The sequence below is a fragment of the Kwoniella europaea genome, chromosome 1 (genome assembly GCF_036810445.1).
Source record: "Kwoniella europaea PYCC6329 chromosome 1, complete sequence".
NCBI lineage: Eukaryota > Fungi > Basidiomycota > Tremellomycetes > Tremellales > Cryptococcaceae > Kwoniella > Kwoniella europaea.
The window spans coordinates 603,519-627,488 of NC_089487.1; the positions used below are offsets into that span (position 1 = coordinate 603,519).

The 23,970-nt window shown below is 45.3% G+C and overlaps 8 protein-coding genes across 8 annotated transcripts; 4 read left to right on the plus strand and 4 right to left on the minus strand.

Moving 5' to 3' along the window:
- Window positions 1–752: 752 nt before the first annotated feature.
- V865_000226 (uncharacterized protein) lies at window positions 753–3,279 on the plus strand (the record flags this gene model as incomplete). The annotated part of the gene is made up of 12 exons (XM_066224058.1): window positions 753–1,143; window positions 1,216–1,240; window positions 1,300–1,403; window positions 1,462–1,588; window positions 1,648–1,744; window positions 1,815–1,916; window positions 1,973–2,060; window positions 2,115–2,461; window positions 2,528–2,751; window positions 2,821–2,980; window positions 3,038–3,148; window positions 3,202–3,279. The coding sequence occupies 12 exons, from the start codon at window positions 753–755 to the stop codon at window positions 3,277–3,279; spliced, it is 1,854 nt and encodes a 617-aa protein (XP_066080155.1).
- Window positions 3,280–3,796: 517 nt separating this feature from the next.
- On the plus strand, window positions 3,797–6,369 carry V865_000227 (uncharacterized protein; the record flags this gene model as incomplete). Its single annotated transcript, XM_066224059.1, has 12 exons — window positions 3,797–4,202; window positions 4,272–4,296; window positions 4,368–4,471; window positions 4,527–4,653; window positions 4,725–4,818; window positions 4,879–4,980; window positions 5,041–5,128; window positions 5,194–5,540; window positions 5,615–5,811; window positions 5,872–6,031; window positions 6,101–6,211; window positions 6,292–6,369. The coding sequence occupies 12 exons, from the start codon at window positions 3,797–3,799 to the stop codon at window positions 6,367–6,369; spliced, it is 1,839 nt and encodes a 612-aa protein (XP_066080156.1).
- A 244-nt stretch (window positions 6,370–6,613) lies between these two features.
- V865_000228 (uncharacterized protein) lies at window positions 6,614–8,275 on the minus strand (the record flags this gene model as incomplete). Its single annotated transcript, XM_066224060.1, has 2 exons — window positions 6,614–7,168; window positions 7,235–8,275. The coding sequence occupies 2 exons, from the start codon at window positions 8,273–8,275 to the stop codon at window positions 6,614–6,616; spliced, it is 1,596 nt and encodes a 531-aa protein (XP_066080157.1).
- A 274-nt stretch (window positions 8,276–8,549) lies between these two features.
- On the minus strand, window positions 8,550–10,140 carry V865_000229 (uncharacterized protein; the record flags this gene model as incomplete). Its single annotated transcript, XM_066224061.1, has 3 exons — window positions 8,550–9,101; window positions 9,163–9,538; window positions 9,614–10,140. 3 exons carry the CDS (start codon window positions 10,138–10,140, stop codon window positions 8,550–8,552), a joined length of 1,455 nt encoding a protein of 484 aa, XP_066080158.1.
- An 880-nt stretch (window positions 10,141–11,020) lies between these two features.
- Window positions 11,021–14,313, plus strand: V865_000230 (uncharacterized protein; the record flags this gene model as incomplete). The annotated part of the gene is made up of 6 exons (XM_066224062.1): window positions 11,021–11,083; window positions 11,151–11,245; window positions 11,300–11,622; window positions 11,676–11,746; window positions 11,805–12,110; window positions 12,169–14,313. 6 exons carry the CDS (start codon window positions 11,021–11,023, stop codon window positions 14,311–14,313), a joined length of 3,003 nt encoding a protein of 1,000 aa, XP_066080159.1.
- A 575-nt stretch (window positions 14,314–14,888) lies between these two features.
- V865_000231 (uncharacterized protein) lies at window positions 14,889–19,002 on the minus strand (the record flags this gene model as incomplete). Its single annotated transcript, XM_066224063.1, has 14 exons — window positions 14,889–15,030; window positions 15,109–15,152; window positions 15,223–15,359; window positions 15,463–15,925; window positions 15,992–16,723; window positions 16,780–16,919; window positions 16,991–17,177; window positions 17,239–17,655; window positions 17,712–17,785; window positions 17,847–17,952; window positions 18,046–18,277; window positions 18,365–18,558; window positions 18,661–18,891; window positions 18,973–19,002. 14 exons carry the CDS (start codon window positions 19,000–19,002, stop codon window positions 14,889–14,891), a joined length of 3,129 nt encoding a protein of 1,042 aa, XP_066080160.1.
- A 597-nt stretch (window positions 19,003–19,599) lies between these two features.
- On the plus strand, window positions 19,600–22,783 carry V865_000232 (uncharacterized protein; the record flags this gene model as incomplete). The annotated part of the gene is made up of 10 exons (XM_066224064.1): window positions 19,600–19,886; window positions 19,974–20,006; window positions 20,080–20,335; window positions 20,416–20,709; window positions 20,769–20,872; window positions 20,940–20,975; window positions 21,038–21,134; window positions 21,205–21,602; window positions 21,665–21,929; window positions 22,016–22,783. The coding sequence occupies 10 exons, from the start codon at window positions 19,600–19,602 to the stop codon at window positions 22,781–22,783; spliced, it is 2,538 nt and encodes an 845-aa protein (XP_066080161.1).
- Window positions 22,784–22,966: 183 nt separating this feature from the next.
- Window positions 22,967–23,946, minus strand: V865_000233 (uncharacterized protein; the record flags this gene model as incomplete). The annotated part of the gene is made up of 3 exons (XM_066224065.1): window positions 22,967–23,006; window positions 23,085–23,641; window positions 23,758–23,946. The coding sequence occupies 3 exons, from the start codon at window positions 23,944–23,946 to the stop codon at window positions 22,967–22,969; spliced, it is 786 nt and encodes a 261-aa protein (XP_066080162.1).
- Between the last annotated feature and the right edge of the window lie 24 nt (window positions 23,947–23,970).

Here is a 23,970-nt window from a genome sequence, read left to right on the forward strand (position 1 = left end):
CTCCTACGTGTTGTCGATTGTCGGTCGAGGGATGTCGCAGTCGAAGTGTTGATCCTAGACAATCAAGCTATGTCTCATATCCCACTAATCGGAAGTTGTACAGGTGACGTATAGTACAAATAAATATTGTAATTCCAAAATTTGGTAGAAGCTAATGATTATGACAGCAGAAGGAATGCATAGCATTTGTTGTTGATGCTTTCTCTCTAGAACATTGTCTTCTGCTGATTCCCACCACGTGAGGAAGTCTGGTATTGTCAAAAGGGGTGACGACCATAATTCATGTTGTCCTATCGGTTGGGATTGACCAGCCACTCAAACACTATTCTGGACTTAACGACATCATGGTTGAGGACCTCACCTTGGAATGCGATGACACCTGGATGTACTGCAAGCGACGGATTTTCCCGTACCTCATGCAGATCATGTATGTCATTGGGCATCATACCTTCCATAGGCCATATGATGAGTATTTTAACTTACTCAAGACTCACTTTTGTTTGACCAAAATCATACGCGTTGATACCCCCCTACAGGGTTTTGATTCCTTTCAAAGGAAGGGATAAAAGGGGGCATGTCCGTGCGTCACTCTTATCGCATTTAGCCGATGACGTTTCTGGGTGAAGCACATGCTCATGCCCACCATCATGGGAACGAGATAGGAGAAGTCGCTGAGAACGATAAGATGTATCCTCAAGCTATCTATCTGTCCTATCGGTCTCTATTGAGCATCTGCGATCATATCACACAAGATGAGTCCAATCAACGAGAAGACCGTCTTACCGTTCTCGAATGCTCCAGCAGGATCAGTCTCGAAACCCATCTGGGTCTCAAGGAACCGCAAACCTCTCGCCGTCCTTTTAGGTCTGTTCCTCCTCCTTCAACACTTTGTGATCTCGCCTTACTTGCTTGATTTATGGGATGAGGCTTCATCAGCCACAATTGGCCACAGGAAATCTACCTGTGAACAAGCCGAACCCATTTACCCGAAGAGTTTCAACGTCTCTTCGCTCATTGAGGGCAAGAAGGATCAACTTGTCAACTGGCTCAGTGGTGCTGTCAAGATCCCTACAGAGAGCTTCGATGATATGGGTGAGATTGGAGTGGATAAACGGTGGGATATCTTCTATCGATTTGCCGATTGTAAGTCATTTCAACACCTCCATGACAAGCAGGGTACAAAGTAATGCTGATGGTGCTACTGCTGCCTCTTAGACCTTGAAACATCGTATCCTCTAGTGTGAGTCCCTCTCTTGCTTCGGTCCTGAGACTTTAATCGATGCTGACTTGTACCCTCAGACATCAACATCTGAAACGAACTCGAGTAGCCACCCATGCACTTGTGTTTGAATGGGAAGGCTCGGATCCATCCCTTAAGCCTTTACTTCTGACTGGACATCAAGGTGGGTCAGCCGCAAATAATTGAACACACTTAAGGCTTACTGATTAATTGGATACCAGACGTTGTACCTGTACTCCCTGCAACCAAAGGACTGTGGACCCATGATCCCTTTGGGGGAGAGTACGACGGTGAAAAGATTTGGGGCAGAGGTTCAAGCGATGACAAGTCAGGTGTGATTGGTGTATTGTGAGGCTCAATCTAAACCAACCTATATCGATCAAAATGCTCATCTACGCTCGAAATAGATCCGCCGTTGAGATATTGCTTGAATCAGGCAAATTCTCCCCTACTAGGACTGTCATTCTAGCATTGGGAAATGATGAGGAAACAGGTGGCAAGGTGGTTCGTTTCCCTCAGAGCCTTGGCTCGTATTACTCGGAGACGATATTAACTGACACCATCGCTTGGATAGGGCGCTTATAACCTCAATCAATGGATCGAAGATAAATACGGCAAAGATTCCATCGCCATGTTGATCGACGAGGGTAGCGGTCTGGAGGAGGTTTGGGGTCAGGTGAGCATCAGAAGCCTGCCTATCATTCAGCTTATTGACAGAGATGATCATTTCAGCTATTTGCCACACCTGCAGTTGGTGAGAAGGGTTACATGGATCTCGAACTTCGTGTAGAGACCTTAGGTGGACATAGTTCCGTTCCTCGTGAGTGCTCATACCCGCATGAGGTTCATACCGTTACTGAAATCATTTAAATAGCCCCTCATACTGGTATTGGATACATCTCTCTACTTATCGCTGCGCTCGAAAGACATCCTCATAACCCGGTTCTCAACGTTGATTCTCCATTAGTTGGTATGGTATCCTGTGGAGCGGACTCGGCACCTAACTTCCCTAGTCATCTCAGAAAGGCCATCCATCGAGTTGAAGATTCTCTTGCTTCTAAGCACGGAAAGGTAGATAGAAAAGCTCTGAAAGAGATAGAAGACTGGTGGGTTGAAGGCAGCTACAAAGATGGCACTTTGCCCAAAGGTATGGGTAGTGCTATGGTCGGTACTACGCAGGCGGTGGACATCATCAATGGAGGACTAAAAGTCAATGCATTGGTATGCCTCTCTCTTTATCGGGATGGTTTAAGCGAGCGAACAGTCTAACGAGATTGTTATATTTAGCCTGAAAGTGTCGTTGCTATTGTAAACCATCGAATCAGTCTTGCGTCCTCAGTCGCCGAGCTCCAACAACAACTTATCGACGTTATTGGTCCTGTGGCCAATAAGCTCAATCTCGATGTCGTAGCCTTCGGCAAAGATATACAATCTCATGGATGTCATATGAATGAAGGGCATAAAGGCCCGAAAGCCGGAAAAGTCTTCTTGAATGTCGCTTTCAATTCATCGTACGTCTTCGTGCCTTGTGCATATGATCACTTTGTATGATCCTTCTAATACTCACATGGTATCTTCAGTCTCGATCCTGCCCCTGTATCACCTTTCACCATTGATAGCCCAGCATGGAAGCTCCTTGCGGGAACAGTTCGAGGTGTTTATGCCACTCGACCAGAGGCTCAATTAAGCAAAGAAGAGGCAGACAAATCTCTGATCATGGCACCATCCATTTCCACTGGAGTGGGTAGTCTCAACTCTATCTGAGAGGGTGGAAGTGAAAGCTAATGTTGTCGTCAGAACACCGATACCAAACGATACTGGAATTTGACTCGAAATATCTATCGGTTCGGATATCTGGAGTCCAAGGACGACCATCACAACAATATTCATACTGTGGACGAGTACCTGGTGAGTAATTAAAACTATTTCCGTGGCACCGATTGCTGATATATCAATCTCAGGCTGCGGACAGCTTAGTTGAGCTAGTCAGGTGGTTCATGAACTTCATTGTGAACGTGGATGAAAGTAGAGAAATCTAGAATCTCATCGGTTGCACGCTGCAAAAAGGGTTATATTGTTTATATGCGCTGCTCATCTCACTGTGCGGTCTCTCTCAAGTGATATAGAAACACACAAGCTGGAAAATGCATGTTATAGCTATTTAGCAGATCACATCATTTGATGTCTATCTTACTTGTTCCTTGAGGTTCAAGAGCGATCGCCAAAACCGTCTATGACAATGTCAGCCTCAGCCATCAGATACCTTGTCTCTGCATTTGGCTGTCCTGCCTCTCTTGACTGTCCCGTTTACAACAGATCAGGAAACGACCAGCGATGCTATGCATGGGATTTGGTACCTCGGTTGTAACGCCAAAACGGACTAACGGACATGACCGGCTGCACGTCATCTTCGACAATGATAGCGTGATATCGTATGCTACACATGCACGTCTACCTCATCCACATACTTGCAATGAAAGACTTATAAGGTCAGTAGGCATGAGCGACAACAGCTCTCACAGACTTCCTCATTCCGACTCGATCAGTTGAATCAAGATGAGAGGTCTACCTACCAACGAGAAATCACTTCTCCCTTCCAACACCCCTCGGACCGAGGATGACATATTGAAGCCCAGACCTGGCTGGCTATCTCGTAATGGAAAGAGCTTAGGCCTCCTTTTCGGTCTTTTCTTGATCCTTCAGCACATAATCACCCCCCACGACGTTGTAGGAGATATATTCGATCAATCTTCTGCCGCTCGTGGAGAAAGAAAATCAAGCTGTCAACAAGCTGATGCTATCTACCCTAAAGCCTATAACGTATCTTCCTTGGTCGTCAATCAAAAGGATAGAGTGATCAATTGGCTCGCTGGTGCAGTCAGAGTACCAACGGAAACTTTTGATGATTTTGGGAAAGTCGGTGAAGATGATAGATGGGATAAATTCTACAAATTCCATGAATGTAGGTTGCGGCCTTTACAGTATGATAGTGAAGACGAGAGGTGCTGACCTTATTGCTTCTTACTGATAGATCTCGAAAAGTCTTTCCCATTAGTGTAGGTATCAGGTCATTGGTGTACTGCGGAAGTACATTAATACTGTTACTGATATTTTTGAGCTACAATAGTCATAAACATCTTAAGAGGACACCTGTCTATACCCATGCCGTCCTGTTTGAGTGGGAAGGTACAGATCCCTCTCTCAAGCCTTTGCTTCTAACTGGACACTCCGGTAAGTAAACCTTTGTCCTCGAATGAGCAGCTCTCTAGCTTATTCCAACCAACAGATACTGTCCCTGTCTTGCCGGCTACTAGAAATCTATGGAAGCATGACCCGTTCTCTGGATACTATGATGGCGAGCACATATGGGGTAGAGGTTCGAGTGATGATAAGTCTGGTCTCATTGGAGCACTGTAAGTCCCTTGTCTGACTTAATGCGTAGCTACCACCTCATCGTATTGATAAATCATGGTGACCTGTACAGCGCTGCTGTCGAGCTCCTCTTGGAATCAGGTAAATTCAATCCTACCAGAACTGTATTGCTGGCTTTTGGCAATGATGAAGAGATCGCTGGGAATGTATGTTTTCGACTTACACCTCAACCTCGAGTGACTTGCTGATACCTCGAGGTCACTTAGGGAGCCCTGGCACTCAGTCACCTCATCGAAGAGAAATATGGCAAAGACTCGATCGCAATTCTGATCGATGAAGGCAACGGGGTCGATGAAGCGTGGGGCCAGGTGAGCTTCTTGATTGCTCACGATCATATAGCAACGCTGAGCTCTTGCATATCCCCATAGCTCTTTGCTGCTCCTGCTGTCGGTGAGAAAGGCGCGACTAATATTCAGATCAAGGTCGAAACTCAGGGTGGTCACAGCTCCGTTCCTCGTAAGTCTTGTCGATTCATCGAGTGATTGAATAAGCATTGTTGACTGTCAGTATGCTCCCTGTAGCTCCTCACACCGGTATCGGGTACATTTCCCTACTGATTGCTGCCCTCGAAGCTCATCCATTCAAGCCGGATCTACAGATCGATTCTCCCTTGGTGAACTATATCACCTGCGCCGCTGATGCAGCGCCTGACATTCCTAAAGATCTCAAGAAGAATGCCCTTAGGCTTGCCAATTCGGTAAATTCGAAGAAAGGCAAATTTGATCGTAAAGCCTTGAAAGCCATCGAAGATTGGTGGGTAACAGGAAGTTATGAAGATGGAACTTTACCTCAAGGCAAAGGGAGAGCTTTGGTCAGTACCACCCAAGCGGTCGATATCATAAATGGAGGTCTGAAAGTGAATGCACTGGTGAGTGGTACCCTAGACCCTATCCGGAGTGGAGCTGCATCATGCAATATCTGCTGATGGTTTGCAATTTGCAGCCTGAGAGTGTCACCGCTGTAGTAAATCATCGGATCAACATTGCTTCATCTGTCGCGGAGCTCAAAGAGCATATCGAAGCTGTAATAGCTCCGGCTGCAACTAAGTTGAACCTGTCGATCGAAGCTTTCGGAAAGGAAGTCAATCTTCTTGAAGGACCTAAAGCTGGGAAGGTCATCGTGGACACGACCAAGTTTGGGTAAGTACGCATGTCACAGCGAATCGTATCCTCGGGCTAACTACTGTATGATGCCAACAGTCTTGACCCGGCACCTCTGTCCCCTTTCACACTTGATGATCCAGCTTGGAGGGTCTTTACCGGTACTGCCAAAGGAGTGTACGCCACCAGACCTGAAGCTTATATCAACGAAGATGAAGCGAAGAAGGAAATTTTCACTGTTCCCGCTCTATCTACAGGTGTGAGTACACTGTGTCATCAGATTCGATCTATGGGAGTTGACCATTTTTTGGTCGATTGGGTATTTTAGAACACCGATACAAGACAGTACTGGAACTTGACTCGTAACATCTACCGATTTGCGTACCAATATGGAAAGAATCAACACCTTAACAACGCCCATACAGTAAATGAAGCTATTGTAAGTTAAGAGATCCTGTGGACCCAGGAATGGCTGTAGGCTGATGTTGATACTGTACTCTTGTGCTATGATTGATGTAGTCGGCCGATGTCTTTGTCGAACAAGTCAGGTGGTTCTTGAACTTCATCGTCAACGTCGACGAAGCTACTGATCTTTAGTAGCACTTCGGTCGATGCAAGCAGTGAGATTGTAGAACATGAAAATGAGAAAAGAATTTGATTACTGAGAATATCTCAAAAACAGATGGCAGACCGCAAAGGCAAGTGTGTGATGTAAAGTAGCTGGTTTATAGATGAATAAGAATGCATAGAAATTGTTTCTGTATGAACGCTATTTTACAATTGCAACGCTCACATTTATCAATTAGATTCTCGATTTAGGTGAGTGTCTAGTGAAAGATGTTCACGTCCAACTTTCTTGCTGCTTCTCCCAAGTTTTCAATAGATCCCAACCTTCTGATTTCATATCTAGTCCTCTTCCAGGCTCGATTCCCGTTGATGTCATGCCCGCTACACCATAAATACCAGCAAGTAATCTGATCGGTATTGAGGCTCCATTATAATACGCATGTTCTTCCCACCCTGCAGAATTTCCCATCCATCTAGGCCTATTTACCGATCTGTTTGAGGGATGTTGGGATTTTGATCTACAATGGAACAAGTCATCTCCCTTATTGTTGGTATAGGAGTAGATGATCAATCCTTGAAATTCTTCATCCTGCCAATCCCATGTATCACCTTCCTGAGACCTCGAACTATCACCATAAGTGATCAGTCTCAATTCCGGAGTGGCTGCCAATTCCTGCGGTAGACGGGACAAGAGAATAGCCAAGATACTCAGAGATGGCTCTGTGAGATGGTCATATCCCTGAGTGGATGTTGTGTAGTACGATACTTCTATTTGGTATCTTTGCAATTTCGGTAGAGGTGGTACGATAAATGGGGCTGTGACGAGTCCCTGAGCTCCAATTTACCTTCATAAGCCTTCGTTCTGCACCATTGACAGTCTCCATCACCGACTCACATAATTGTCCCTTTCTTTCAGCATGACCGTACTCCAACCAATTTTCAAATCCTCCACATTCTTCCACCCGTCAAGTTCGCACAGCGCATCAAAGCAATTCGAAGATACCTCCAATGCTTTCAAGCTGTCAACTTTGGCTAGACTTTCCAATAAAGGATTGTGTGCGTCCGGTCTCCATCTGAAGAATTCATCTTTCAGGGACACCTTCTCGAGATGTGGGGATGAGTTAATGATACTTCTGAGTGTCGGTACGAAGAACGGGTGCATCTCTTCCACTATGAGGCTTTTCAAGTTCAGTTCCCGCTGAATACTTTGGATATCTTGATTGAATAGTTTAGACTGCTTCGTATGTAGGGTTTGACCGTCCATACGAAGATTCTCCAAATTTGGTGCGGATCGAATGATGGAAAGTACCGTATCATTCCAATCGTAAACCAAATATACCTCGACATCTTTCAATCGGTCCAAAGGCGTTTTCTCGAGGGATTGGAATAAAGTCAGGCAATTGATAAATCCTGGTAGACGATGATCATCAAGTAGACTCGAAGGGTACTCTGGAAATTTCAATGAAAGTTTCTCTAAACTTGGTAAGCTCTTGAGAAATTCAATGAGTTCCTTAGGAATTTCATGCCTCAAATCCGAAGTCAGGCTTTTGACATAATTTTTCCGCCACTCGTAGCGCTCTAAAAGGTAGTTCAAATGAAATAGCTCAGCTTGCGATCTCAGAGCCCAAGCGCCGGAGTGAGTTCTGGCGAGATCATCAAATAGATCCTGCTGTGATTCTTCTTCTTCGTTACTTGTATCATCGAAGGTAAAAGAGAAATCATCTGATTTGAAGGCTATACTAAGATCACCAAATATTTGTTTCTCAGTGATTCGAATGTCACGCCATATCCTGCTTTCTGCTGATGGCTGTAAATAGGGGCATGTGGTAGAAAAAGAGATGGCTGACTGAGAATCAAGATATGTTGATATCTTTAGGAGTAATTCCTGCGGGAGGGATAAGATGTGGCTGGGGTTCATTGTAGTAAGACATTTCATTTCATTGATTGCCTTGTGGGTCTTTTATGGTGATGCTGCAGGGAATGCCTTCGAGGTATCGTATTACAGTCAGGTGAGTATTTTAACGGGCAGAAGATACATACATATATCATATTCATGGACAGGCTCTATTGTACTGCTGTGTAACCTTATTTTAAAAAGGATCCTCTCCTTTGATCATTCCCCCCTTTGATCTCCTGCGGCATATCACCCATCCATCACCTCTCCCTCCTTTGATGTTGATTTCGATGAAAGCAGCTTACGAACCGTATGACTAGCCCTTTCTGAGCACATCCCAAGCCTGCTCGGGCAGCTGCAAATCCCTTCCTCCTTCTATCCACATTTCCTCTTCTCCAGAGACCCTATACACTTCACCTAGCACAGATGCACTGACGTGTTCGCCGTTGAGGTCAGTATATTCTTCCCATACATTCTCAGCATGATATACTTGAGCATTAGAAACGTGAGTGTGATGAGCAGAATAACTCCTGCAATGAGTGAAGGTATTCACTTTCCCATATCGATCAGTAGTAGTGTAAGTACGTATCAGTACACCCCGTCCTATCGTCTTGAAAGTTTCCTGATCTGATCGATATTCTCGGCCGACATAATTGAGCTCGTCAACATGGTCTGTAGCAAACAAGATGAGTCGTAGATTCTTTGATTGTCGAATTCGAGCTAGGATAGACGACGGGATCGGGCGGATAAGCGGAGGGAGTCCTTGATATTCTTCGTCCCATGCGAAAGAAGTCGTGCCTTGTGCGAGAGTTGGATACCCATACAAGTATAAGGTCGTCATAGTATCACATTCGGGTATTGTATAGGGCTATCATACCAAGATGCCATCAGCTTTCGTGCTTGCGTCCATTAGGTGCTGGGAACATTACCTGTAAGAGCGGTAGGTTATACTTCACATTCTTATCTGTGATCGAGAGGACCTTAAGAGGCGGTAATGAATCTACTTGGTTGAGGGCGGTAAATGGGTCTATATTCATGGATAGGTATTCGAGCTTCTTCTGGGATGCCAAGAGTCCTATCAGAGGGTCATTGGGTGATGGTCTCCAACAGCCTCCCGGATCTCTGAGCGCAATGTGCGTGATCTCATCTGAATCTTGAAGAAGACTGGTAATTATATCCTCCATTTGGGCATACATCTCATCCACTTCGATGCTTATAAGACACCTCATAGCTGGCCATATCCTTCCATCGGGCTGCTCGAACAACGGCTTTCGTCCCCAACCGCCAGCATGAGCACTAGCAGGACTGATATGAAGCGATCGAAGGTACGGTGCGGATCGTAAAGCCGATTATAATGTATTTTGCCAATCTTCTTCTAACGTTATTTCCAGATGTCTAAGACTTGTCAATTGAGTATTGAGTGAGAGGAAGACTTGCGCAATGGTGAGAAAGCTTTGTGATCTTGAAGGACCGAAAGCGAATGCTGGAGGGAACAGCTCTAAGCTTTTCAGTGTGGGAGATATAAGTTGAAGTAGATATCGAAAGGGTTCACAGAGTAATTTATCGATGTCGACAGAAATCCTTCGGACACTTCTGATCCAAGAGGGATGAGCCTGCAGATGATTTGTGAGATCTTGCATGATTGTCCCATAGGATGCCGGGGACATATACTGGTGAGAATCTGATTGCCAAGCGTGGGCATCTTGTATCCTCAGTATTCTATTCTTGACGATCGAGTGCCTAGTTGACGGATGAATAGAGAGATCTAACTGGGACCATACGACTTCTTCTGCTATTGGCTGTAGACTGCTACATGTTATTGCGAGGTTCACCAAAGATAGTCGATCGAGATGCGATGCGATGGCGAGAAGCACCTGAGTAGGTAGATCAGTAAAATGTGTTGACATGGTGGGTTTTGGGAGTGCACTCAAATCGTATAATGTGCCCTAGCGAGGAGTTTGTCAATCGTTTTCAATAGACTATCGAAGTCTAATCATGTATGCTATATGTACAAAGAGCAAGCTCCTTTCGAGAGGTTGTTAAACATGTCAAAGGACATGATCCCCTTTGAGAGCCACTGACAGATTTGAACTGTGAAGAAGGAACGTGCGTATTTTGCATTTCATAGACTTTACCTCATTGCTTCGTTATCTGGAGATTGTACGGTCACAGAGTGAACATGAAGGGAATAGATATTTTGAACTAGCGGCCATATGCATATGCCGATTATATATACCAAGTGTCTGTTCACAGATCTCCAGAATAATGAGGTGGGTTTATGTGATCGGGCGTGCCTATCTTCAAGATGGTTCGCCTAATTCTGGTATCGACGCGCCAAGATCGTGATTGTGGGTGACATCCTTACCAACGTACACATCGAATCCCAATTGCACCGAGAATCAACGTTATCATCTACAATCTAATGCTGTGTCCACAATTGCGATGCTTCAACTACCCAAAAGTCTCCTCTCTTCATACATATAATCTTGCACCATAGTGGAAAATATCGGTATCCGACTATCTTTGCTTCGAATACATGTCCTTCGCCGATACCGACACGACCTCACGGACTTGCTTACTGTAACGCCATCGCAACGAATATAACCAACGCGGACCATCTACCGAGATCAAGAGCTTATCAATATACTGCTCCAGGCATTCAAAATCTTCAAATGCTTTGACTTCAATCTACTCCTGTCCTATAATAATATCACAAGATCGACTTAGACTCGGTCTTCCCCTTCCAAGTCCAATCTCAACAGTCGTAAACAACTTTATCACTTCATCATGAGTGCAACAGGCCTGGACCCGAAGGAGTTAGGAACTTTGGTCGTGGTCGTGGGAAAAGCCGTGAGTACCTGTTATGATTGTCAAACTTACGTGACGACCGCTGACGCTCACATTGCATTGTTCTCAGAAAAATCTTGTCAACAAATCTAGGTTCGGAAAACAGGATCCATTTTGTACAGTCTCGATAGGGGAAGACAAGCAACGTACGAAACCTATAAAACGGTGAGTTGAGCACCCAGTAGAGCGACTCTCGGGCACAACTGACAATTTCCTTAGTGGAGGACAGCATCCAGAATGGGACGAAGAGCTTCGATTCGCTATTGTGGAAGATCTCGACGATGTTCTCGTTAGATCAGAGTCACAACCTGATTCACTCAACTCTTCGACCAACGGCGCTCCTCCGCCACCACTTAAAGACTCACCGTCCGGAGTAATCACGTCGGCAGCATTAGCAAACAAGAGTAGGAAAGGGCCGTTGAACAAGAAGGGAGGGAAAAGTATGAAGGTGGCTTGTTATGCGGATGATGCGAAGGAACCGGAATTGATCGGAGAATGCGTGGTAAACATAGATGATGTGTTGAAAAAGGGAGAAGTTGATGGTGAGTAGAGAAAAGTGATAGTTTGAAAGGGCTATTAGCTGACTACCCTATAGAATGGTACGATTTCCTGTACAAGGACAAGTACAGTGGAGAAGTTTACCTTGAATTAACCTTTTTCTCAAATGTATGTCCTCTTCGCACTCTCTCATTTGTTAGCATACAACAGCTGATCCGGTTGATAGGACGCACCTCCTGTGAAACGGAATGTTCCTCGTCCCGCCATACACAATGATGGAGCTGGAACGTTCAATGCTAGTCCTTCTGGGACACTTGCCTCAGCAGCGAGCAGGACAAACCTCGGTGGTGGACTGGCAACATCGGGAAGTGTGTCTGGAATGAGCCTGTACATCCCACCTTATGTGCAACAAGGTCGTGCATCATCACCATCGCCGAACCCTCAACATCCTGCCCAAACTCAGCTACCTCCCTCAAATAGTTTTGCGAATTTGGGATTACCTCCTGGTCACAGAGCGAATCAGGACATACCGGTGAGTACTGATACGGACCTGACTAGTCGCATCTGTACACTGAATACATCCATCGTAGCCATCCCATGTTGGACAGCCGACTTATCCTCCTGCTCAAGCCTCAACACTACTCTCACATGACTCTCAATCCTCTATCGATGCGCTTACACGACCAATGTCTTCAATGTCTATCGGTTCATCATACTCCTCCAGACCACTCACAGCGACCCCTGCGCCACCTTTGACGACATCTATCTCTGGTCACAGCTATGGTGCTCATCGACATTCGGTTGGAGGTGGATCATCCGACCCTCCATGGGCACAACATCTACCTCAGAACCAGCCTGCACCAGCTCCCACGCCTCATCCTAGACCCCTGTCATCGAACGATGCATTACCCTGGGAACAAGTGCAGAGGCTGGAGCAGGAAAGATTACAAGCTGGAGCAACCCCTGTCCCTCGACCTGCTTCAGGAGGAGGATACGGTCAGCTGGGATTGCAGCAGTATCCTCAGCATTCGCTTGCCCATACGGGCAATCGGATTCCTTCAACGATCCCAGAATCCCTCAGACCGGCTGGTCCTCCTCAATCCGAACATCATATCCCCCCTCGATCACACAGCTTTTCTACAGCCACTCCAGCTCCCATCAACACTACGTACAGTTATGCTCCCCCCACGCCTGCCCCACCGCCACCCTCCAATTCTGCCCCTCCTATCTCTCCTTCTACTTCCTCTCATTACCATATGCCCACCAACTCGTTCAGTGCGCTAACCCAACCCGTCGTAGACCCTCAACGCGCAGCTAGCCCTGCCATCGGTCAATACGCTCCACCAAACGGATCTTATGTAGATCCCAACGCACCCCTGCCACCTGTGCCACAACAATCTTATCATACGCCTACAAGGACCAATACATATCCTCCTAGACCAGCAGGACAGGATTATCAACAGACTCCTCCACATACGCAACACTATTCCCCTGCTTACACTCAAACTGCTCAGCCAGCATATCAAGCGACTCCCCCTCCTCAACCAGGTTATACATTTGCTCAACCTAGTCAACCATCCGCCGGGCAGACCTCTACCGCTCCAATACAAGCTCATCCCAACGATAGCGGCTACGTCCCTTGGTATCAACAAACGCAGTCAGCGCAAGCGCAGGCAACGCCCCCTCCGCCTCAACCCTCATATGGCCAGCAGAATGGATCGCAATTTGGGCAAATGCCTGCTCAGCCTTCTTATGGACAATTACCCCCTTCAACCTCGACTTACACGTCTCCTCCTCCTGTACCTCAGAGTCGGCCCCAACCTCCCCCTCCTCGTCGTCAATCGGTAGGCTACTATCCGTCTGACGAGCTATACGCGCAGCAAAGACAAGATGCCAACACGCCTCAACCACAACAAGCACCATGGCAGCAAGGTCATCAAAGTCGACCATCTTACGATCCTAATGCTTATGATGCTCAAAGACAACAAGCCTTCTCCCCTGTGCAATCATCACCATATACACCTCAGGCACCGGCACAACCGTCCTATCAAGCTGCTCCTGCTCCTTCACCCCCAAGGCAGCCCAGCTGGCAACAGCCACAGAGTCAATACTCCTCGCCTCAACCTCATAATCCGACTAACTATTATCCCCAACAACCACCGCCTCCTGCTCAGCAGTATAACTCGCCTCGACCTCCTCAGAACGATTACCGAGCGCCATCTCCGCAACCCCCACCTCCACCGGCTCAAAATGACCATAATCGTGCGCCTTCGCCTCAGCCTTATGGCCAGGCATCTTCTCAAGTCGGATACGGTAGATCACCATCACCTCAGCCTTATCAACCACCGTACCAACCCGATACATGGCAGAATCATGTCCAGCCACCACCACCTTCGGGTTCTTCCAGTCAGCTAATCCCACCTACTTACTCCAACTCACCTAATCCTGCTCCAGACAATGGAAGGGCTCCCTCACCCTCCCCAGTCGGTGGCAGTGGCAATGCTAAACAGGATTGGAGATCCTACATGAACAGTTTATCTACCACTGGTTCAGGAGGGGGTATCATCCCTGCCAGAACACCAAGTCCTCAACCTCCCCCGAAAGATCCTGCTTTGATACAGCAACAGCAGCAGTGGTATACGCCTCCTCCTAATTTGCCGAACTCGATCGTACCGCCCGAAGGATGGAAGAGCACCTTGCCGGCTCAGAAGGACGGTCATGCTTGGAGGGGATAATGGGTTTGTGAACATTACCTAGATGCGTTTTTGTTAGTGGACGAGCAAAACTTGAAGAACGATGGGAGAGTAGAGGGTCATAGTTTGTTGATCACAATTATCTTGATTGTATGTGTGGATGAAATCACATACTTAGTATCGATCATCCATTCCGGTTTCAGAAAGAACGGAAACTGGTTTCTTGTCTATTGCATACGAATAACTAAAGACGTGTTTCAATGGATTAAATCGTATTCAAATTGTATGTACCATACGAATCTAATGCATGATAGACATATAATGTCAGATGGATACGAGACGATACCTATCAGGATCATCTGATGACTTTTTCATCTTGACCTGATTCATGCTATATGCATATCATATTGAAATACTCATACAAACGATCCGATCGAAAGGATGATATGCAACCTTGTGTTCTCTACCTGGACTTCAAACTTCTTTTTTTCGGCGGCCAAAGGGACGAAAGATAAAGTATCGTCGACATGATGCACAACGGGTATAATCGTACTTGACAGATGCAATAAAAGAGAATACATTACAAGCAGGTTTCTATCTTATCCCTTCATTACCCATTACAAGCTACTGGCCACATCTAAATTCAGAGGTTTACTTGTCAATCTCAATATCTCAGCAGAAACATGTTCGTTGGTCGATCGGATCGTCAATCTACATAATTTGGCTTCTTTGTTAGGTTCCAATCGACCTAATATACCACTATTAACATGGAAGGTGAAATATCAGCTATAGTCGAAACCTGGGGAAACATGACACTTGGTGAGAATGACTACTCACACTTTACCAGCTTCTGACATGTGCAAAACACCGGCGAAGACGATCTATCAGATACGTATCGTATGATTAGCCAAATACAGTATGGTATTGAGGTAAGTTACATTGTTCACTCACATTCTCAGGTCTGGGATCTATACCGCTCAATACTGATAGTCTGTTACCTGATACGATCCTGTTGTTTCGCGCGATATCAACCTCGTTCGAAGATGTAAGTCGAATAGGGAATATTTGCTGAGCTTCTCTTGGTGCGCCTGGGGAAATGGGAAATGGGAAATGCGATGGGCGACGGGTCAGTATACAAATAAAACAGGATTGGACATACAACAGATTCTTAAGGTTTTCTTTCTTACTCACCTCCAATGATTTTCCATCTTTCAAAGAAAGGCCCCGATTCAAGATTAACACCCTCAACAAATCTACTAAGTACGATCGGTAATTTCAATACCAATATTTTCGGTTCCTTATTATCGTCCATTCCATCGACTTGGTAGCTCAATCTGATTAATGGTAATTGACCTAAACCATTTCCATGTTGAGCCAGTCCAAAAGGAGATTTACATTCGATATGTAACATTTCTTGAATTTGAGCTCCACCGACAATTTCAGATATAGGTGAATCATGGAATTTCACTCCCAGACAATTGGATATCGGATTATCAATTGATAAATCAAAACTCTTCAAAGTTTGTTCAGATTTATTTCCAAAGAATAAAGCTAGTCGTCCGAGATGTCCATGATATTCAGCTTTAATCCCAATTTGAATAGTATTATCTTCATATAAGATCCCTTCGTTGGAATATGTCAATCTCTCGAACCACTATACAATGTGATATCTTGATCAGCTATACGTCATCAGATTATATGGTTTAGCTGATTCACACACCTTTTCAATATGGTCTCCCACAGTAAGAGTGGCCAACAAAGCTGGATTGACCCCACCGAGAGTAGCAGTATGAGATAAGCTTCCATTGGCTTGTACCGGAGCTGGCGCCTGCGGCTGTATCGGTTGAGCATCATACAATCCAGCTAGATCCGCAGCAGCACCCGTAGGACCTGTAGGAGCAGACATCAAGAGTGGTTCATCTTGAATGGTTCCTCCACCTGAACCGCCATTCGTAAGATCTAATTCAGCTAGGGAAGCCATGATATCATCGGCTGGTCCATGGGATGTTGTACCCATCATCGTATCTGCGCCTATACTCATCGATCTTTGGGTCTGAGCTTGTGGCTGAACTTGGGCAAGAGGTACTGGTGGTTGGGATTGGGATTGAGGCAAATCCGATACTATCGTATTCGAATCTGCGGTACCTTTTCTGAAATTCTTGAACCTCTCAGCTTCTCTACCTTTGTTATCCTCTTTATGTCCAATGATCCATGTTCTCTTATCCTGAGCTTGTTCGCCCCTCTTATGTAATCTGTTTACTAATGTTGACTCTCTTTCGGGGAACACTGGCATCTCATCGCATATCGTCGATAGCAATTCGTCGTCTTCACCTCTTTGAGATAGGGCAAGATATTCACAAGCTCGTTGTTGTAACTCCGCATCTAAAACGTGGGTATATCGTTCGAATATGTTGACGAGGTGATCTTTGATCTCAGGGAATAGGTTTACCCACTGGTCGCAATCGTGTTAGCAATGAAACGTGTTTAGCGATTTGATTGAGGACTTACCTTAATATATGTGGTCAGTAATAAAGCACGAGTCGGTGCTGTACACAGATTGACCTTGGAATGTAATGCTTGGAACTGCTCGATGGGACTGCACCCAGGTTCGTTGGCGATCAAATGTCCGAACTCTCCCAGTATGTAACCTGATCATCACAATGAGATCAGCTTGAGCATGAGACACGGTTTCGGCCCTGAGAAGAGAAAAGCTGCTCACCTCCTACCCTGATCATATTCTCATGACATGCTGTAGCTTGTAAGTGGTGATATACAGCTTGAGCAGCATAATTTTGAAGATCCTCATTGTTCGTGACCAATTGTACTACTCTATACCATACTTCCGCTCCCACATGATCTCCAGCAGCAGCGATGAGCTGTAGTATCGTATCAACATACCACTCATACTGTGGGTGAATCCAGGTGTCAGTTCCATAAGGTCTACCCCTAGAGCTTTTGATGACTCACCTCGGTCGCAAATCGTTCAGTCAAGATAGCAATCTTCAGCACCATTTCTTCCCTTAAGTTGTAATCTGCCACTTGGAGATACCTGACCAATTCTCCAACGATCACTTTGGAATTCGTGGTATCGCACATCGAATATAATAGATCTAAAGCACGTCTCCTGACAGAGATATCACGATCTTTCAGACTCTGTATGATTATATTCTGATGTTTCTTGACTGAGTCCAAAGAGCTTGAGGTAGCAGCCAAATGAGCCATAGCATCCAACCCTAAATATCGAACATTGGTCTCTTTGGCCATGATGAATCGACCTAATAGTATACCTGCATTATGACATACTTTGGACTCTGGATTGATGTGGATTGCCAGGTTGATAGCTTCGAATAGGACAGCGTTTTGAGCGTTATTGTGTTGAACATTCTGGGATGATCATGTAAGGTCAACGCAAGATAGATCAGAAATTGCGGCAGACTTACTCTAGGAGTTTCCTGCGAGGTATCGATGATGGCTTGAATTATATCATTTACCATGTCGATGACCTCTTGATTGTCTGCAAAGTAGGTTCATCAGCTGTCAGTTCAAAGTTTTACGGCCAACGAGATTCAGTTCACCTGGTGGAGGGTAGTACTGCAGTAACCTCAACAGCTTGATCTGCAACCAAGGATTTGAAACTTTGTAGTATACATATTCTGCAGGTGTTTCTTGATCAAAAACGATCTTTGCGTTGAGCCAGGTCAGCTTCAATACCATCGTTGTACGCTACAGTGAAGGTAGAAGGTGCGTTGTAAAGGGATGATTAATGAAACTCACCTTATCCAACCTGTTGACAGCTTTCTGATAACATCCACTGAACGCTTCTAAATGATCTTGAGCCATCGCAGTCACCAAGGTCGTAACCGTCATTACGACACTATGATCGTGATCATCCATCATGTATATTATCCTTTCTGCCCATTCATTTGCTGGTAGTACCGTCGGATGTTTTCGATATAATCTCAGCAACGTTAAGGCTGCTTTCTTCTTGACAAATGTGGTTGATGTCCTATTCAACGAATATTTCTCATAAGCACGATATATGACAAGAGGCACATATCTCATCGGGTATGGGTATAAACAGGGAGATACTCACTGACTAATCATCGATCTATATACATTCTCACCCAACGCTTCTGCCATCTCTTGACCTCCCAACGTAGCGATGGCATGTAAAGCCAAACAGTTGTTGATCTCATTATGATCATCCAGGTCTTTTCGGAACGAGTTGATCACTAGTCGTACCATGTCGGAGTTCTCGTGCATTAGAAGCGTACATGCGAGGTATCCCTGTAATTTCATCAGAAATCAGCGTAGGCCAAAGTCTTGATTTACTGTTGTTTCGTGAAGGGGGAGAATGGTCTCTTGCGAGCAGCGGTAGGATAGACTTACAATCTGTTTCTCTGAGTACTTCCCACTACTTATCAGATTGACAGCTTCCATATGACCCACATCCACTTTATAACCCAATATATAAGTGAAGACGACTTTTGCCAAGTATTTCTTCTTCTGATATCCATCTAAATTACCATCCTTGAACTTCTGCCTTATGTGTGCCATCTCACGATTTATACGTTTCTCCTCTAATTCTCGGACTCGACATGCTCGGAGATCCGATATGTACTAAGATTATGCACATCGTTAGTGTATATCCTCCCATCGATTAGATGACATAGTACATTGGAAGACTTGGAGTTTACTCACCTGGGTCAAACCCCTCATTGAGGTCGCCATGATGACTCTATCCTTCTGTCGGTGAGAAGAAGAGAGAAGACTAGAAAGGGGGAAGGATAAATCGGATCTTGCTTATCGCTGGTTGTCTGAGTGGGTCCTGTTCGATATTGCCTCAACTGCTTGTCATCTATGGTCTATGGATTGATATATGTTTATGGTTTCAACACTCTTGTTGTGACCTGGAGGGTAGTGGACGACAACAATAAGCACTCGTAGTGAGTGAGCTAGGGTGACGCGCTTGGACCCGCTATGCTACCACTACTCAATGTAGATCGTTACGTCAGCACATCTGATCATCATCCAGCTTAACTTATCACATTCATACATTTTACTTGATAATTAATGCCAACGTGTGATGTTCATAGATGTTTGCTTCCACTCCGGATCCGAAATGTCCAGTTTCAAGTATGTCATCGATCAACTGAAATGGGATGCTCGACTATCGAGAAGTGAAGCATGGACATGCAAAATTAGAGATAACATCAGCTTATATACCATATCATTTCAAAATAATACCATCGTCATCCTTCACTTTTATACTGAATCCTTATCATCGTGATATTCAACCCCTATAGGCCAACCTATCAGACAGTCACAATGTCACGAAGAGGATTCGATACTTCCCTCTCCTCAAGGAGCAAACCAAATCGAAAGAACTCTGCGACTATACCAACACCAGATCCAGAACATGCCATATCCCATGTACCTACCCATACTTCATCCGAACGCGCCGCTCTAGATCAGAACAAGAAGAATGGGACGAGCACCAAGACAAATACGAGCGATGAACAGAGTCCTGCCGAGGTGGATGATGATGTCTGTTTCATCTGTGCTGAACCGATCACATTTTGGAGTGTGGGTGTATGTGGACATAGAACATGCCAGTGGGTAATGTCTCTCTAAGTTGGGGGATAGACGAATGGTATGGACATTAGCACAATCGTACTGATGCTTAATTCTCACGATCATAGCGTTTGTGCTGTTCGTTTACGAACGTTTTATAAGTGAGTAAACCATTCCGACCAATCGACATGATTTTGTATAAAGATTGACTGATCTCTTCTTTTCGATGCGCAGAAAAACAGATTGTACATTTTGCAAAACACCTTTACCATCTCTCCTATTCTCCCGATCTCCCTCCGCTCCTTTCCCATCAGAACATCATATAACACCTTCTCCAGCCAGTGTGATCGCGGAAGCTCAAGCGAAGATAGAAAGTCTACCAAAAGGTGCGAAATGGGATGAAGGAATTATACATCCCGGAACGTTGGATATCAGTGCTTTCCCTTATGCGGATGATATCTTGGGTGTAGTCTTTGAAGATGAAGATATGGTATGTATTTATTCCCTTCCTGAACTTGGTAAAGATCACAAACAATGCTGACGTGAGGACCTTTTCAATTGCGGTGATAGATGGATGCTACTCTGCTACTGCTTCGATTCAACTGTCCATACACCGACTGTCCATACCAAGGAACCAACTGGCAGTCACTCGAGAAACATACAGTAGCAACTCACGGCTTGATGATTTGTGGTTTGTGTAGATCAACCTTATCAAGATTCGCGCATGAACAAGGCCTATATCCACCGAATTTGATTGGACTACACGATCCATCCAGGTTGAAGAGAGGTCAAAGACCTCCTAGACCTAGAGGAAATGAGGTGGAGATGGTCAAAGGATGGGATGCACCTCATCCAATGTGCGAGGTGAGCAATACTTCATAACGAAAGAGAGGAAGGAACAGATTAATGAGATGTTATGATAGTTCTGTCATCTAGGTTTCTTCGGACCAGATGAACTGTTCAAACATATGAGAGCGGATCATGAAGAATGCTTCGTCTGCAAGGATTTAGGAGATAGAGATGTCTAGTGAGTTACTATTGTTTAATTACCAGTCGACCATCTATGAAAGTGATCTGATGGACTGCTTGTATAGTTTCCAAAATTACGATTCTCTCGCCAAGCATTTCAAGTGAGTAACGGCTGTGCAATATGACGCGCGATTATCGACTGACATGAGCAAAACCAACCTAGCCAAGACCACTTCCCTTGTCCTCAGCCGGTTTGTCTCGAGAAGAAGTTCGTTGTCTTCGGCACTGATATGGATCTGAAAGCCCATATGATATCAGAGGTGAGGACTCGTCGACCGGTCTTCACTCCTCTGCCTATCATAGCTTACAATACCTTGTACCATCTCTCAGCACTCCGAATCGATGTCAGCTCGTGATAGAGCACAATCTCGTCAGATCAACGTCGACTTCTCCTCTGGCAGCTCTTCTACCGATCGAAGATCTCATGGATCAAGAGGATTCACTCTGGCCCAGCCGTTCGACCCTTCTCGTGGAGGACCGTCGAGAATCAGGGAAGGGCCAAGTCACCAACAACTTGACCAACCTAATTTGACACCTGCTCAGAGACAACAGCAGGAAAGACAAGTAAATCGAGATAGACAAGAAGAAAACAGGAGAAGAAAAGCTTTCGCAACTGGATTGACTAGACCTGACGATCAAGGATCGAGAGTCACCCAACAAGCCGAACAGAGCGGAAGTGGATTTTCGACTCCGAGGGAAAGAGATGATGTTGATGAGGCTACCGCGACGTGAGTTTTCCCGCTCTATGGCATTTGGCAGTAACAGAATATAGCTGACTTTGTTCAAACAGACGACACGCCGAACTTCTCTCGAGAGTTTCCATGCTGGTTTCTGACTCGCCTACCAAGCTGTCATCGTTCCGATCTGCCGTCCGATCTTATAAGAACAACGAATCGACAGCAAAAGACATGGTTGATACGATCTTTCATGTCTTCGACAGAGATCTGGATACTACTACTGGTATAGTCAGGGAAATATCGAGTTTGTTCAGTGGTGATGGTGATGGAGAGAAGGGTAGGAATGTTCTGGAAGCTTTGAATGCGTTCAGAGTTGAGGTGAGTTACTGATGCGATACGACGAGAATGTTTCGTCGTAATTCTCAAATGTTCATTACCGCTGACAGATTTCGATTCTTATATAGCAACAGGAACAATTCCCTTCGTTAGGAAACGTCACTCCCCAAGGACTAGGATCAAACTACGCTGGAATCACCTCTGGGCAGATCCTCAATGCCAAACGATCCACTCGGACCGGCGGAGGGGGCGGTGGATCAGGTTCCAGAACCGTATGGAGTCGTGTGGAAGCTGCAGCAGCATCTCATCCCGTCAATCGACCAACAGCCACGACAGGGTTGAACGGTCGATATGTTCCTGGATCAGGTGCTAGAGTACCAATCTCTTCAACTTCGGCATTCCCTTCTCTCTCTGGACCCTCTTCCGGTACTACAAAACCAGCGCATTCTACGCCTTGGGCAGGAGGCGGTGGAGGAGGATCATCTTCCAAGACACCTTCGGCATTAGCTGGACCTCAGATCCGATCTGTCAATTTCCCTGTAGCCACAAAGGCTAAACCATTAAATAATAATGCGTTCCCCAGTTTACCTTCTAGTTCGAATAAGGGATTATCAGCGGACGAGAAGAAAGCTTTGTTCTCGAAACCGAATCCTAGGGATGAGAGTATAAGGAGGATCACTGGGGCGAACCCAAACCCACCGCCAAGTAATGGATGGGGAACTAGTACGAATACGGTCAATATGGAGAATCTGAGTATCAGTGATTCGCCGGCTGATAGTTCAACAAATACACAGTCACAACAAGGAGGAGGAGGAGGAGGGAAGAAAAAGGGTAAGAGTAAACAGTTGTTGTTTAGTGTTAGTGCTAGACCCCAGGGTGGACCTTCTCACGGATAAGGATAGTGGTATTGCCAGAACGAGGTATCATAAGTTGGTCGAGCTGTTGTGAATGCGGCGAATAGGATGGGTTGATCAGTTGAATATATTGATACAACATATGCATGGTTTATATATCAATACAAATAGCAAGACAGTTCCACCAGCATCTCAATGGAAGGACAAGCGATGTTACATGTTATATCACTCCGGTAAGATGGTAGGAGCGACCAAAGGTTCTGGTCTGGATATAGGGCAAAGTAAAAATGGAAAGGAAGTCAGCGTTCCAGAAGTCGATATTCATGGTAAGACCCAAACCCACCTCAAAGCAAATACCACTTTCCTCTTAACTATCCCTATAACCTGATAACTTCTAGTTCTATCTTTTTCACCCGATTCCAATTTTTTCTGTTTTTCCTTTTTCCTTCTTTCGACTGTACTTATTTTCCCTCCTCCATTCACTTTCGTCTTCGCTCTTTTGTTTGGTCTCTCCTGGTCTTCGTCTTCCTGGTCATCATGTTCACTCTGATCCCACTCTGATCTAGCAGGAGAAGAAGGGTCCATCTCCAAATCACTCGAATAATCCATAGGAGTCAATGGAGCATATACAGGACTGGAAGAATAGTCCATGCTCTTGAGTTTGAGTGGTGTGGTAGGTTCATCTTGTCCAAATAGATTTTCCTCTTCCTCCTCTTCTTCTTCTGAAGATGAATCTTCTTCATTAGATTCTTCGTTCGATGCATTACCTTCTAATTTCGTTGTTCCCTCTACTGAATTACTTGTACCTATCACTTTACGTATCACCGCATAGGGTTTTTGGAGGTTGACGAATTTACCGTGAAGAAGATGGTGTGGACCTAGATGCAAGGTCGGTTTGTCCTATCGCAAGATAACAATTTCACGTGAAGTCAGCGCGGACTTTATGACTTGCGATGTATGTAGATTTGATGCGCATTAAAGGAAAGTGAGAAGGGACATTTCATGATGTGACTCACAGGTCTATCTAATCCTATTACACCTATCACTCCATCTGATTTATCACCTTCGTAGCTCAGTTCACCTTGGAGTTCCACTAATACTAGATCACCGCCTAGTTGGATTAACGGCGATGAGGATGAGGATGAGGAGGGAGAGGATGCGGGAGGATCGAATTGGGAGGCATGTAACGGTAGATGTATTCGCATTGTGGAGAGGGTCTAGTTGGATGT